The sequence below is a fragment of the Rhea pennata genome, chromosome 1 (assembly GCF_028389875.1).
Source record: "Rhea pennata isolate bPtePen1 chromosome 1, bPtePen1.pri, whole genome shotgun sequence".
Taxonomy (NCBI): Eukaryota; Metazoa; Chordata; class Aves; order Rheiformes; family Rheidae; genus Rhea; species Rhea pennata.
In genome coordinates, this window is record NC_084663.1 from 85169996 (window position 1) to 85183158 (window position 13163).

At 46.6% G+C, this 13163-nt stretch overlaps 2 protein-coding genes across 2 annotated transcripts; one reads left to right on the top strand and one right to left on the bottom strand.

The window, feature by feature from the left end:
- Positions 1-5307: 5307 nt before the first annotated feature.
- On the top strand, positions 5308-5805 carry LOC134138075 (histone H2A-beta, sperm-like). Its single transcript, XM_062571324.1, has one exon. The coding sequence runs from the start codon at positions 5308-5310 to the stop codon at positions 5803-5805; it is 498 nt and encodes a 165-aa protein (XP_062427308.1).
- Positions 5806-8451: 2646 nt separating this feature from the next.
- LOC134138149 (histone H2A-beta, sperm-like) lies at positions 8452-8949 on the bottom strand. The gene has a single exon (XM_062571446.1). It carries the CDS (start codon positions 8947-8949, stop codon positions 8452-8454), a length of 498 nt encoding a protein of 165 aa, XP_062427430.1.
- Between the last annotated feature and the right edge of the window lie 4214 nt (positions 8950-13163).

Consider the following 13163-nt stretch of genomic DNA (forward strand, 5'->3'; position numbering starts at 1 on the left):
ATTGTTCACATTTGAAAATCAATTCATTTGCCTAAAGAGGTAAATAATCACACGTACCAATAACCTAGCAACTGTTTCAATTTTAAGATTCTGGCAGACTTTTTATGAGGAGATCCATAAATGACGTCGATTCTCTTGAAAAGCAAAATGGGCTCTTCAGTCATTTCAGCATTCCAGAAACTGCTGTCCTCAGTGTCTACCTTTATGAAAATCTTGGCAAGGGACTTATATATACTGATCCCATTTGAAGTAGCTGTTCTCAGCAGGTGTTGAGGCGGGCTGGGCTTGTCCTGCCCCGGATTGCTCCAGGCTTCAGCTGGCAGTCAGACACTGAGCATTGCTAATGATACTGGTTCAGTTTTAAGTCTGAGCTGGCGTGAAAGGACTAAAGCCACCAAGGGCACTTGGATGTTGCAGACAAATCAAAAGGACCTATCTTATAATATTACTATATTACTTATAATATTCGAATTAATAATTTGAAGATGTGACCAAGTTACATTGCCCTTTGGACTTCAGAGAATGCATCTGGGTTTTGGTGCTGCCAGACTTTTGCAGAAGTCAAGTAGGAATGTACATATATGTACATGATAGTGCATGTTTTAAACCAACTGGAATTACCTGGATTCCAATATTAGCTGGAATCTTGGTTTTAAATAAAATAAAAACAAAACACTATAAGTCAAATGCCAACAACTTTTAATCATTCAGGTGACTGGTTTAAGGGACGGAGAAAGATCATCTGTGCTTGACACAAAGCTCCTTTTCTACTGCAAGCCTTCAAGTCGGTGTGTCTGTGTGAGCATGCACATAGGTGTTGGTTTTCTGTTGAGATTCTCAGTTTTCATGGGGAGAGTGAAAGCCTCCAAATGGTTTTCAACATTCTTCTGTCAGTTCCCCAAACACTGTGTGCTTTCTGGAATCTGCATTAGAGCTGTGGCATTTACAATTCAAAGCTTTGCTGTCAGACCATTCTGCATAGGCACCATGCATAGCTGTTCTCAGTATTGAAACAGAGGAGGAAGATATACATAAAACAGGCAGCCCTAGAAGGAAGGGGAACAGAAATTAGTTCAGCTGGAACAATGCTTTGTTATTCCTTAAGTATTCTGATCGTTTTTCTCGAAAACTTGAATTTGTACTTCCAAATGCATATCCATCTTTCTTCAGTGATTTGAATTTGATCTTTATAATAACCTTTATAAAAATGCAACTACCTACTCCAGGCAACTTGATATTTTGGTGGAATGATATCCCTGATCCCATTGCAGGATCCACATTTTGCCACCAAACTGTAAGACACAATCTTACAGTCTGCACAGGCCTACGTGGAAGGAAGATTACATGCAGTCTGAGGCTATGCTTTCTCTCAGACAGAAGACACTATAGAAAGTAACAGTGAAAAGACACAGTATCATGTGTTCCCCTCTCCTTTCTTCCCCCACTGTCAGAACAGACCAAGGAATTCATTCTCCTGCAGGTCTTCCTGGATGTAATGTGTGTCTTGATTTGTAATATTGCAGAGTCAACTGAACCTTTGTTTTTAGGAGATGTTCCTTGTTACGTACATTCAGTTTCCCTTGACTCAATATCAGAAAGGTCCAAGAAAGTCTGGGGTGCTGAGGGACAGAGAGATGAAGGAGGAATTAGAAACAACGAAGAGAGTGAAAATGGAGGAACTAGGTTATTCTCAGTTCTCTTCCAGAGAAGAATCTATTTTAACCTGTAACTATGCATACTGGCCTGTGGCTTTTTAAAATTAAAGTCCTTGTAGCGATGTAGGATAAAATGGAAAATCAGAGAAAATAGATCAAACTTGTGAGGTAGAAGTTCTGCTCTAAAATTTCATGCTTCTTTCCTAGTCTTCCAGATGTGAAAGAAATGCTAAGTTCTCTGCAATGGTTTTGTAGGAATTGCTGTAGCAAAGCTTAACGAGAATCCCTCTGGAAGGGGAAAGTGATTTCTATTTTAAGCAAGACTGGTTTCTCTCATGCCTGCTCTGCCACAGACTTCACTCACTTATTCTCTCATGCTCACGGGGACCAAGAGACGTGTGTCCAAGTAATCTGGGAAGGAATACTTGTAGTGTGACAGAGGAGAGCTGATAGCAGCACTTGAGTCCTCATCACATCTCTAGAGGTTTTTCTTGATTGGCAATCATTAACTGAAGTTTGGTTGCGCCTTTTATATCTCCCATGAGTGGAAATTTTATGGAGATCTTGTGTCTGAGTATCCTCGTGAGTCTGAGGCAAAATTCCTTCATTTTCCTTGTTTAATTATCTTATGACTACAAGCCTTTTTCTTCAGCTCTTTGTTACCTTATCTTTACGGCTTCAAGATGTTATTCTTCTTGCTCTATGATTATCTGAACAACAGGCTTCTGCACCAGTTAAGGCATTCCATGTCTTTATCCCTTTTTCCACTCTTTCTTCAGATGCTTTTTGGTACAAATTTTCTTTCAGATGCCATTCATTCCAAACTCAAGATTTCTGTTACAATGCTCTGCAGTTTAATGTGGTATTTGTCTCAGAAAAATACATAGGGCACACATGCACAGTTTTTCTTTGCTATGATTGCCAACTATACAAAGCTCATATGGCTCGCAAAGAAGACCTGAGAGCAACTGTAGATAATACTTGAAAAATAGTGCTTACTACACTTTTTGTGACATATCAGTTAAACCAACAGGATTTTCTACTTAAAAATAGGGTCTTGTACTTTAAAATATCTAAGTACTTTAAAAGAATGCTATAGTACAGTACAGCAATGTACTACAGTAATATATAGTATATAGTGATATAGTAAATACAGGACAATGCTTGTGTATTTTACTGGGACATAACCAAACACAAACTGAATGTGGTATGAAATCTCATTTGCAGACTTTTAAACCAGTGTGTGTTACCTCCAGCTAAGAAATCAGTGCAAAATTATTATTTCTAGATCTCTAGAACTTATGACAATTCAAGTTGGGTGAGTGCCTGATTTTAGGGCTCAGATTTATCCTTATTCTGCAGCTTTATGCAGCTATTTATATTCACATAAATTGTACCAAGAATCTCACAAATCTCACCTAGCCATGTTTTAAAAGCCATTTTATTCAGATGGGACGTTAACACAAAGAACAAGCCAGTGAGGCAAGAGGAAGTTTGAATTCAAATTTGGGAATCTGAAGGGACCTCATTTTCGCAGAGTGAGTGACTGGTTCCCAGCTTCCTTGTATGGAGAAGTAGCACTGCCTCCCTATTGTGCTTTCTACTTGTGATGAAGCAGCTAGCTTTTGACAGGCCAAGCAGACTCAGTTTCACGAGACCTAGGACAAAAGCTAAATTTCAGGCCTGATAGCCTTAGTAGCCTAGTAACCTTTATGGGCAGAAAAATTAAAGAATAAAATCTTAGTTTCTGCTGTTGCTTCTTACAAGTACTTGCACATGAAGTCTCCTACAATAGTTAGTACGTTAAACCAGCTGTTTGTATCATATGACATTGAGAATTCTAGTTATCCTTTTTTAAAGGTAGATTTCTACTCTTCTATACGCTAAAGAAATGTAGGAAATTTGAATCCTATAGATCTGTCAGATACCACCATCCAAGCAATTATCCTATTAAAATATTACAATTGTTTGAGAGAAGATCATGGATATCCGGAGCCCTGATTCTTGGAACATGAGAAAAGCCATTACACAGCTTTCGTAGATGTCAATTTGCATCTATGTCTGTTTACAGAGACCGAGGCATTAAAAATCAGATGACATACATGCTAAGACCTCAAGTGAGACTAGAAAACAACAAGAATTTGCTGTGGATGCTAGTAGGCAAGTAAGAGAACAAGAGCCTTCCTACTAATGGAACAGGCATCAGAAAAAAACGTTTGTGAAATGACCTTGTGCATGGAGCTCAGTTTTCCCACAATAGGAGAGAGTAGCTCCAAATGCCATGACTACAGCAGAAAAAATTGTTCTCAGAAGAGCAATAAAGAAAAAGCACTGGGTCCATGCAGCACTGCTCATATATACTAGGCAGTGTATTTTTTTTTTTATTTTTATTTTTTTAAAAAGCACCTATGTTAGAGATAATATTGAAGGAAGGAAAGCAGCTTCAGCAGAGACTCTTCTCTAAGAAGTGCTTTTGCATCTCTTTGGGCTCCAAAGTATATTCAGAAAACTCTCCCTGTATCCTGGAGTGTGAGAGCAAACAGGGTATGATTTGATAAAACATGGAAAAGAGGAGAGCTTGGGATTCACTTTGAATGGCTTTGCTGTGGCCACTTTGAAGATCTTTAAGGCACAGAAAAAAGCACAAGATAGGGGAAGACGTTCTCCTTCCCTTAGATAGGGAGGGAAGAAAGCACTAGGCTCATCGCCACAGTGCCCTCCCTTACCACAGCTGACTGCCCATGCAGAGCCTGAGGGCCGGTGTTTATCGCTGAGCTGTTTCTGAAGTTCCAGTTGCAGCCAAAGCACACTGGCCGCCTTTCTTCGCAGCTGAAGGACACAAGGGACACACCCTCCTGTGGGACCTTCCCATCTGGCATGTCCCTACAGGAGTCCCTGGGAAGGAAAGGCAAGAGCCACTTGTGGGTCTCCTTTCACAGGCTTTCATGGCCATCCCTTGTGCCACAAGACTCAACAAAGCTTCAGTCAAAGAAGGCTGGCACATCCCATGCGACCACCGCTCTCTGCCACAGTATTCTGCTGCACAGCTCTCGCCGGGGCAGCTCTATGTAGACAAGAGTGCTGCGCCTTGTAGTGCCTGGCGCCGAGAACTCCCTGCCCCAGCGGTGGCCACTGGAGACAGCTGGAGAGGTGCCACTGTGTGCAGAGCAGAGGTGCTCATTGAGCTTGCCTGCAAAGGGTGGAGCCCATGAGGATGAAGTCACAAGCGGGGAGGTGATGTCTCCCTCCCCATCCCTGTCCGGGTCACAAAGGAGGTGCTTTCCTATTGATTCCCTGCCACCCCAGGAGAGCCCCTGGCTCCTGCTGTGCAGAGGAGCAAACGCCCTGAGCACACCTCCCTCCCACCCCCACCCTCCACCCCCTAGCACAGCACAGAGGCCTGGCAGTTTCTTGCAAGGTGCACTTAGCCAAGAAAGCAGCTGGGGGCCAGGCCAGAGCACCTGGGGCCGCCCCGCCGCAGCCAAGGCTTGGCCAGGCTGGCAAAGAAAGGCAGAGGCAAGCTGAGAGCAGAGACGGAGAACAGCAGTGAGCCCCAGCAAGGAAAGCAAAGCCAGGCGGGCGAGGCAGGGAAGGCTCAGGAAGACTGGCCTCTGCAGTGCAAGGAGACGTGCAGAAGGCAGCTGCGGGTAGGATGTCCAGAGCAGAGGAGGTGAGCACGGAGCCTGAGCGGGAGAGGGAGCCTGCGGCAGCCTGCACTGGGGGCCCTTCCGAAGACAGCGAAACAAAGGGCAAAGTGAGCCGCTCCTCCCGGGCTGGGCTGCTCTTCCCTGTGAGCCGCATAGACAGGCTGCTGCGCAGAGGCCGCTTTGCCAAGCGCATTGGAGCCGCAGCCCCCATCTATCTGGCGGCTGCACTGCAGTGTGTGACGCAACACACCGTGGAGGTGGCTGGGAATATTTCCAAGGAGAGCAAGAAGCAGCGCATTTCTCCACGGCATTTGCAGCTGGCTGTGCAAAGCAGCCCTGAGCTCAAGCAGCTCCTGAGAGGTATGCCCGGGCACCAGGGGAGCGCTGTGCCCCACAGCCAGCTGGTGGCCTCCCCTCGGAACAAGAAGAGGAAGAGTGAGAAGAGGTGGCTTGGGCAAAAGGTTGCAGCTGCCCCTGCCCCTGCCCCTGCCAGCAGCAAGTGAGAAGAGAGCAGGAGCTCTTGCCCCACCCTGGCAAGGAAATGCAAGGGCTCTTCTGTTTGCAAGGCTCTTGCTGAGCTGAGTGCTATGACCTGAGAGTCTGATAAAAACATGTGAAACGGCGTCTTGTGCCTGGCACATTGCCCTTGTGACAGATTTGTTGCACGGGCACCACGCATCGTTCCCTTGGGGGTGGGCCGGGAGGCGCTTCTGATGATGCAGGGAAGCTCTGGGAAAAGCCAAGGCATTTCTCCTTAGCAGTCTTGCCCCTTACTCCACCTCTTCACTTTCCAGCAGGGTGAATGCTTGGGTGAGCTGGCCACCTGCCCGTGAGATCATGCTGGAAGGCACTTGGGAGTAGGCTTCTCAGGGAAGCTTCTCCTCAGAGGAGCTCCCGCATCTCAGCTGAATCTCTTTGTGCCCCCTTGGTCAGCCACTGCCTAGCAGTTCACATGCAGGGCTGAGTATCAGAACCATAGCTAGTGTTTGTCTTCTTCTGGAGAGGAATCCCCTGAGGCATGTGGGGAAAGGGGCTGCTGACCCCCATAGCTACTGGTGCTGCACCCAGAGGCAGCACTGCTCCGAGGATCAAGCAACATCTCCCTGTAGGCAGGCCCCTCAGCCTGTCTTCTCCACGCTGAGCACCTGCCTGCACCCAGCGTTTGGAGCAAGGGTTGGAGCAGGGCTGAGGGCTGGAGGCCCATCATGGAAGCCAGCCAAGCTGTCTTGGTCTCCTACAGGCCATGCTGCCAGCCAGCAGGTTTTCTTTGGAGTCCCCCAAGTGGCAGCCTGGTCTCCTTGAGGTTGCCTTTTGCCTTCCAGAGCACAGGAGTTGAGGTGCAGTGAGGCAGAGGCCCCGCTGTGCCACACAGCAAGCAACTGTCCTGAGCCTGGTGGACAGGCAGGAAAAGGGAAGGCAGGACAGGAGATGTGGCCAGGAAAGGCCCTGCCAGGCCAAAGGTGGATGTCCGTCCTATTAGGGGGCAGTCGAGCTTGCTAGCCGCCCGCAGTCCAGTTGGAGGGTGACTGCAAGAAGAGTGAGGAAGTGATGGCCTGGGAAGGCAAGGAAAGGTGCCGGATGATGTGGGGAAGGGCAAGCCCATCAAGAGGGCAGCAGGAATGCGGGGAGCTGTGCCGTGGGCCACAGAAGGAGCCAGTGGAAAGTGTCAGGCTGAGGACTAGCAGGCAGAGCGAGGGGTGGCCTTGGAGACCCTCTTGTTGGGGAGCAGTTGAGCTTGCTAGCCGCCCGCAGTCCAGTTGGAGGGTGTGAAAGAACTGATGCCGTGCCCCTTCTGCAGTGGCCAGGACAGGCCAAGGCCACGCAGCTGACCGTGGCCCGAAATCTTGGCACAAGCAGCCTGGAGCACAGTCCTTGCTGAGAGGGAGCAGCGATATCCTGCTAGGGGCACTTGGCCCTCACGGGCAGCCCCTGCCTCCAGCTGTTTTGTGCTTGGCTCGACAGGAGCTGATAGAAGTAGAAGGGATCAGGGCCCCAGAGTTGAGCAGAGGTTGTGACAGATGGTAAGGGGAGTCTGTAGGGTTTCACTTGGGATTAGGCATCTCAGGGAGCTTTTTATCAGATCTCCCATCTGTGGCTGTTATACCAAAGTGTGTGATATAGACAACAATAGTCATAGCTGGAAAGGTTTCCAAGGACAGCAAGATGCTGCTTTTCTTTATGATACTCATCTGCTGCTGGTGAGTTTTGACTCCATAAGCCACAAATCTGCAGATGCATTTTGAAGGCAGTGTGGCCAGCACAGAGGTCTGAATGGTGCCAGAGTAAGGGAGGGAATCCTTTGAATCCTCTGGTACAGACCAACTGTGCAAACTATCATGTTGTGAAGTGAACTCTAACGGAAAACAACATACTAGTGGATTGTTTAGCTGAAAGAGGAGGGGTTGAAGGCAGTGCTGAGAAACTTGAAGAGCACATGGGCATTGGAACATGCCATTAAAAGAAGACTCAGAATCTTTCCCAGCCATAGTACCAATCTAATTAAATCCATTCTCCTTACTTCAGACTAAGGACACACATCCAATTCCCAATCCCACAATGCAGATCACTGCCTATAGTTGCTTCCTGGCTGTGCTATGTCATGACATACTTGTTCTATGGTTGTCTTTAATGCCTTCTCTTTAAGACCGGAATGGCACGCTTGTACACATTTGTAAGCAGTCATTTTAAAGTTATTTAATAAATATTTCCAACTAGGAAAACACGTATTTCCTTCAGAGAACAGCTCTTCTTCTTTAACATCAAGAAGGATGGTATCTCATAGCTAGATAGGCCTAAAGGATGCTTAGGTACTAAGTGTCATGACATAGCACAGCCAGCTCACCCAAGCATTCACCCTGCTGGAAAGTGAAGAGGTGGAGTAAGGGGCAAGACTGCTAAGGAGAAATGCCTTGGCTTTTCCCAGAGCTTCCCTGCATCATCAGAAGCGCCTCCCGGCCCACCCCCAAGGGAACGATGCGTGGTGCCCGTGCAACAAATCTGTCACAAGGGCAATGTGCCAGGCACAAGACGCCGTTTCACATGTTTTTATCAGACTCTCAGGTCATAGCACTCAGCTCAGCAAGAGCCTTGCAAACAGAAGAGCCCTTGCATTTCCTTGCCAGGGTGGGGCAAGAGCTCCTGCTCTCTTCTCACTTGCTGCTGGCAGGGGCAGGGGCAGGGGCAGCTGCAACCTTTTGCCCAAGCCACCTCTTCTCACTCTTCCTCTTCTTGTTCCGAGGGGAGGCCACCAGCTGGCTGTGGGGCACAGCGCTCCCCTGGTGCCCGGGCATACCTCTCAGGAGCTGCTTGAGCTCAGGGCTGCTTTGCACAGCCAGCTGCAAATGCCGTGGAGAAATGCGCTGCTTCTTGCTCTCCTTGGAAATATTCCCAGCCACCTCCACGGTGTGTTGCGTCACACACTGCAGTGCAGCCGCCAGATAGATGGGGGCTGCGGCTCCAATGCGCTTGGCAAAGCGGCCTCTGCGCAGCAGCCTGTCTATGCGGCTCACAGGGAAGAGCAGCCCAGCCCGGGAGGAGCGGCTCACTTTGCCCTTTGTTTCGCTGTCTTCGGAAGGGCCCCCAGTGCAGGCTGCCGCAGGCTCCCTCTCCCGCTCAGGCTCCGTGCTCACCTCCTCTGCTCTGGACATCCTACCCGCAGCTGCCTTCTGCACGTCTCCTTGCACTGCAGAGGCCAGTCTTCCTGAGCCTTCCCTGCCTCGCCCGCCTGGCTTTGCTTTCCTTGCTGGGGCTCACTGCTGTTCTCCGTCTCTGCTCTCAGCTTGCCTCTGCCTTTCTTTGCCAGCCTGGCCAAGCCTTGGCTGCGGCGGGGCGGCCCCAGGTGCTCTGGCCTGGCCCCCAGCTGCTTTCTTGGCTAAGTGCACCTTGCAAGAAACTGCCAGGCCTCTGTGCTGTGCTAGGGGGTGGAGGGTGGGGGTGGGAGGGAGGTGTGCTCAGGGCGTTTGCTCCTCTGCACAGCAGGAGCCAGGGGCTCTCCTGGGGTGGCAGGGAATCAATAGGAAAGCACCTCCTTTGTGACCCGGACAGGGATGGGGAGGGAGACATCACCTCCCCGCTTGTGACTTCATCCTCATGGGCTCCACCCTTTGCAGGCAAGCTCAATGAGCACCTCTGCTCTGCACACAGTGGCACCTCTCCAGCCGTCTCCAGTGGCCACCGCTGGGGCAGGGAGTTCTCGGCGCCAGGCACTACAAGGCGCAGCACTCTTGTCTACATAGAGCTGCCCCGGCGAGAGCTGTGCAGCAGAATACTGTGGCAGAGAGCGGTGGTCGCATGGGATGTGCCAGCCTTCTTTGACTGAAGCTTTGTTGAGTCTTGTGGCACAAGGGATGGCCATGAAAGCCTGTGAAAGGAGACCCACAAGTGGCTCTTGCCTTTCCTTCCCAGGGACTCCTGTAGGGACATGCCAGATGGGAAGGTCCCACAGGAGGGCGTGTCCCTTGTGTCCTTCAGCTGCGAAGAAAGGCGGCCAGTGTGCTTTGGCTGCAACTGGAACTTCAGAAACAGCTCAGCGATAAACACCGGCCCTCAGGCTCTGCATGGGCAGTCAGCTGTGGTAAGGGAGGGCACTGTGGCGATGAGCCTAGTGCTTTCTTCCCTCCCTATCTAAGGGAAGGAGAACGTCTTCCCCTATCTTGTGCTTTTTTCTGTGCCTTAAAGATCTTCAAAGTGGCCACAGCAAAGCCATTCAAAGTGAATCCCAAGCTCTCCTCTTTTCCATGTTTTATCAAATCATACCCTGTTTGCTCTCACACTCCAGGATACAGGGAGAGTTTTCTGAATATACTTTGGAGCCCGAAGAGATGCAAAAGCACTTCTTAGAGAAGAGTCTCTGCTGAAGCTGCTTTCCTTCCTTCAATATTATCTCTAACATAGGTGCTTTTTAAAAAAATAAAAATAAAAAAAAAATACACTGCCTAGTATATATGAGCAGTGCTGCATGGACCCAGTGCTTTTTCTTTATTGCTCTTCTGAGAACAATTTTTTCTGCTGTAGTCATGGCATTTGGAGCTACTCTCTCCTATTGTGGGAAAACTGAGCTCCATGCACAAGGTCATTTCACAAACGTTTTTTTCTGATGCCTGTTCCATTAGTAGGAAGGCTCTTGTTCTCTTACTTGCCTACTAGCATCCACAGCAAATTCTTGTTGTTTTCTAGTCTCACTTGAGGTCTTAGCATGTATGTCATCTGATTTTTAATGCCTCGGTCTCTGTAAACAGACATAGATGCAAATTGACATCTACGAAAGCTGTGTAATGGCTTTTCTCATGTTCCAAGAATCAGGGCTCCGGATATCCATGATCTTCTCTCAAACAATTGTAATATTTTAATAGGATAATTGCTTGGATGGTGGTATCTGACAGATCTATAGGATTCAAATTTCCTACATTTCTTTAGCGTATAGAAGAGTAGAAATCTACCTTTAAAAAAGGATAACTAGAATTCTCAATGTCATATGATACAAACAGCTGGTTTAACGTACTAACTATTGTAGGAGACTTCATGTGCAAGTACTTGTAAGAAGCAACAGCAGAAACTAAGATTTTATTCTTTAATTTTTCTGCCCATAAAGGTTACTAGGCTACTAAGGCTATCAGGCCTGAAATTTAGCTTTTGTCCTAGGTCTCGTGAAACTGAGTCTGCTTGGCCTGTCAAAAGCTAGCTGCTTCATCACAAGTAGAAAGCACAATAGGGAGGCAGTGCTACTTCTCCATACAAGGAAGCTGGGAACCAGTCACTCACTCTGCGAAAATGAGGTCCCTTCAGATTCCCAAATTTGAATTCAAACTTCCTCTTGCCTCACTGGCTTGTTCTTTGTGTTAACGTCCCATCTGAATAAAATGGCTTTTAAAACATGGCTAGGTGAGATTTGTGAGATTCTTGGTACAATTTATGTGAATATAAATAGCTGCATAAAGCTGCAGAATAAGGATAAATCTGAGCCCTAAAATCAGGCACTCACCCAACTTGAATTGTCATAAGTTCTAGAGATCTAGAAATAATAATTTTGCACTGATTTCTTAGCTGGAGGTAACACACACTGGTTTAAAAGTCTGCAAATGAGATTTCATACCACATTCAGTTTGTGTTTGGTTATGTCCCAGTAAAATACACAAGCATTGTCCTGTATTTACTATATCACTATATACTATATATTACTGTAGTACATTGCTGTACTGTACTATAGCATTCTTTTAAAGTACTTAGATATTTTAAAGTACAAGACCCTATTTTTAAGTAGAAAATCCTGTTGGTTTAACTGATATGTCACAAAAAGTGTAGTAAGCACTATTTTTCAAGTATTATCTACAGTTGCTCTCAGGTCTTCTTTGCGAGCCATATGAGCTTTGTATAGTTGGCAATCATAGCAAAGAAAAACTGTGCATGTGTGCCCTATGTATTTTTCTGAGACAAATACCACATTAAACTGCAGAGCATTGTAACAGAAATCTTGAGTTTGGAATGAATGGCATCTGAAAGAAAATTTGTACCAAAAAGCATCTGAAGAAAGAGTGGAAAAAGGGATAAAGACATGGAATGCCTTAACTGGTGCAGAAGCCTGTTGTTCAGATAATCATAGAGCAAGAAGAATAACATCTTGAAGCCGTAAAGATAAGGTAACAAAGAGCTGAAGAAAAAGGCTTGTAGTCATAAGATAATTAAACAAGGAAAATGAAGGAATTTTGCCTCAGACTCACGAGGATACTCAGACACAAGATCTCCATAAAATTTCCACTCATGGGAGATATAAAAGGCGCAACCAAACTTCAGTTAATGATTGCCAATCAAGAAAAACCTCTAGAGATGTGATGAGGACTCAAGTGCTGCTATCAGCTCTCCTCTGTCACACTACAAGTATTCCTTCCCAGATTACTTGGACACACGTCTCTTGGTCCCCGTGAGCATGAGAGAATAAGTGAGTGAAGTCTGTGGCAGAGCAGGCATGAGAGAAACCAGTCTTGCTTAAAATAGAAATCACTTTCCCCTTCCAGAGGGATTCTCGTTAAGCTTTGCTACAGCAATTCCTACAAAACCATTGCAGAGAACTTAGCATTTCTTTCACATCTGGAAGACTAGGAAAGAAGCATGAAATTTTAGAGCAGAACTTCTACCTCACAAGTTTGATCTATTTTCTCTGATTTTCCATTTTATCCTACATCGCTACAAGGACTTTAATTTTAAAAAGCCACAGGCCAGTATGCATAGTTACAGGTTAAAATAGATTCTTCTCTGGAAGAGAACTGAGAATAACCTAGTTCCTCCATTTTCACTCTCTTCGTTGTTTCTAATTCCTCCTTCATCTCTCTGTCCCTCAGCACCCCAGACTTTCTTGGACCTTTCTGATATTGAGTCAAGGGAAACTGAATGTACGTAACAAGGAACATCTCCTAAAAACAAAGGTTCAGTTGACTCTGCAATATTACAAATCAAGACACACATTACATCCAGGAAGACCTGCAGGAGAATGAATTCCTTGGTCTGTTCTGACAGTGGGGGAAGAAAGGAGAGGGGAACACATGATACTGTGTCTTTTCACTGTTACTTTCTATAGTGTCTTCTGTCTGAGAGAAAGCATAGCCTCAGACTGCATGTAATCTTCCTTCCACGTAGGCCTGTGCAGACTGTAAGATTGTGTCTTACAGTTTGGTGGCAAAATGTGGATCCTGCAATGGGATCAGGGATATCATTCCACCAAAATATCAAGTTGCCTGGAGTAGGTAGTTGCATTTTTATAAAGGTTATTATAAAGATCAAATTCAAATCACTGAAGAAAGATGGATATGCATTTGGAAGTACAAATTCAAGTTTTCGAGAAAAACGATCAGAATACTTAAGGAATAAC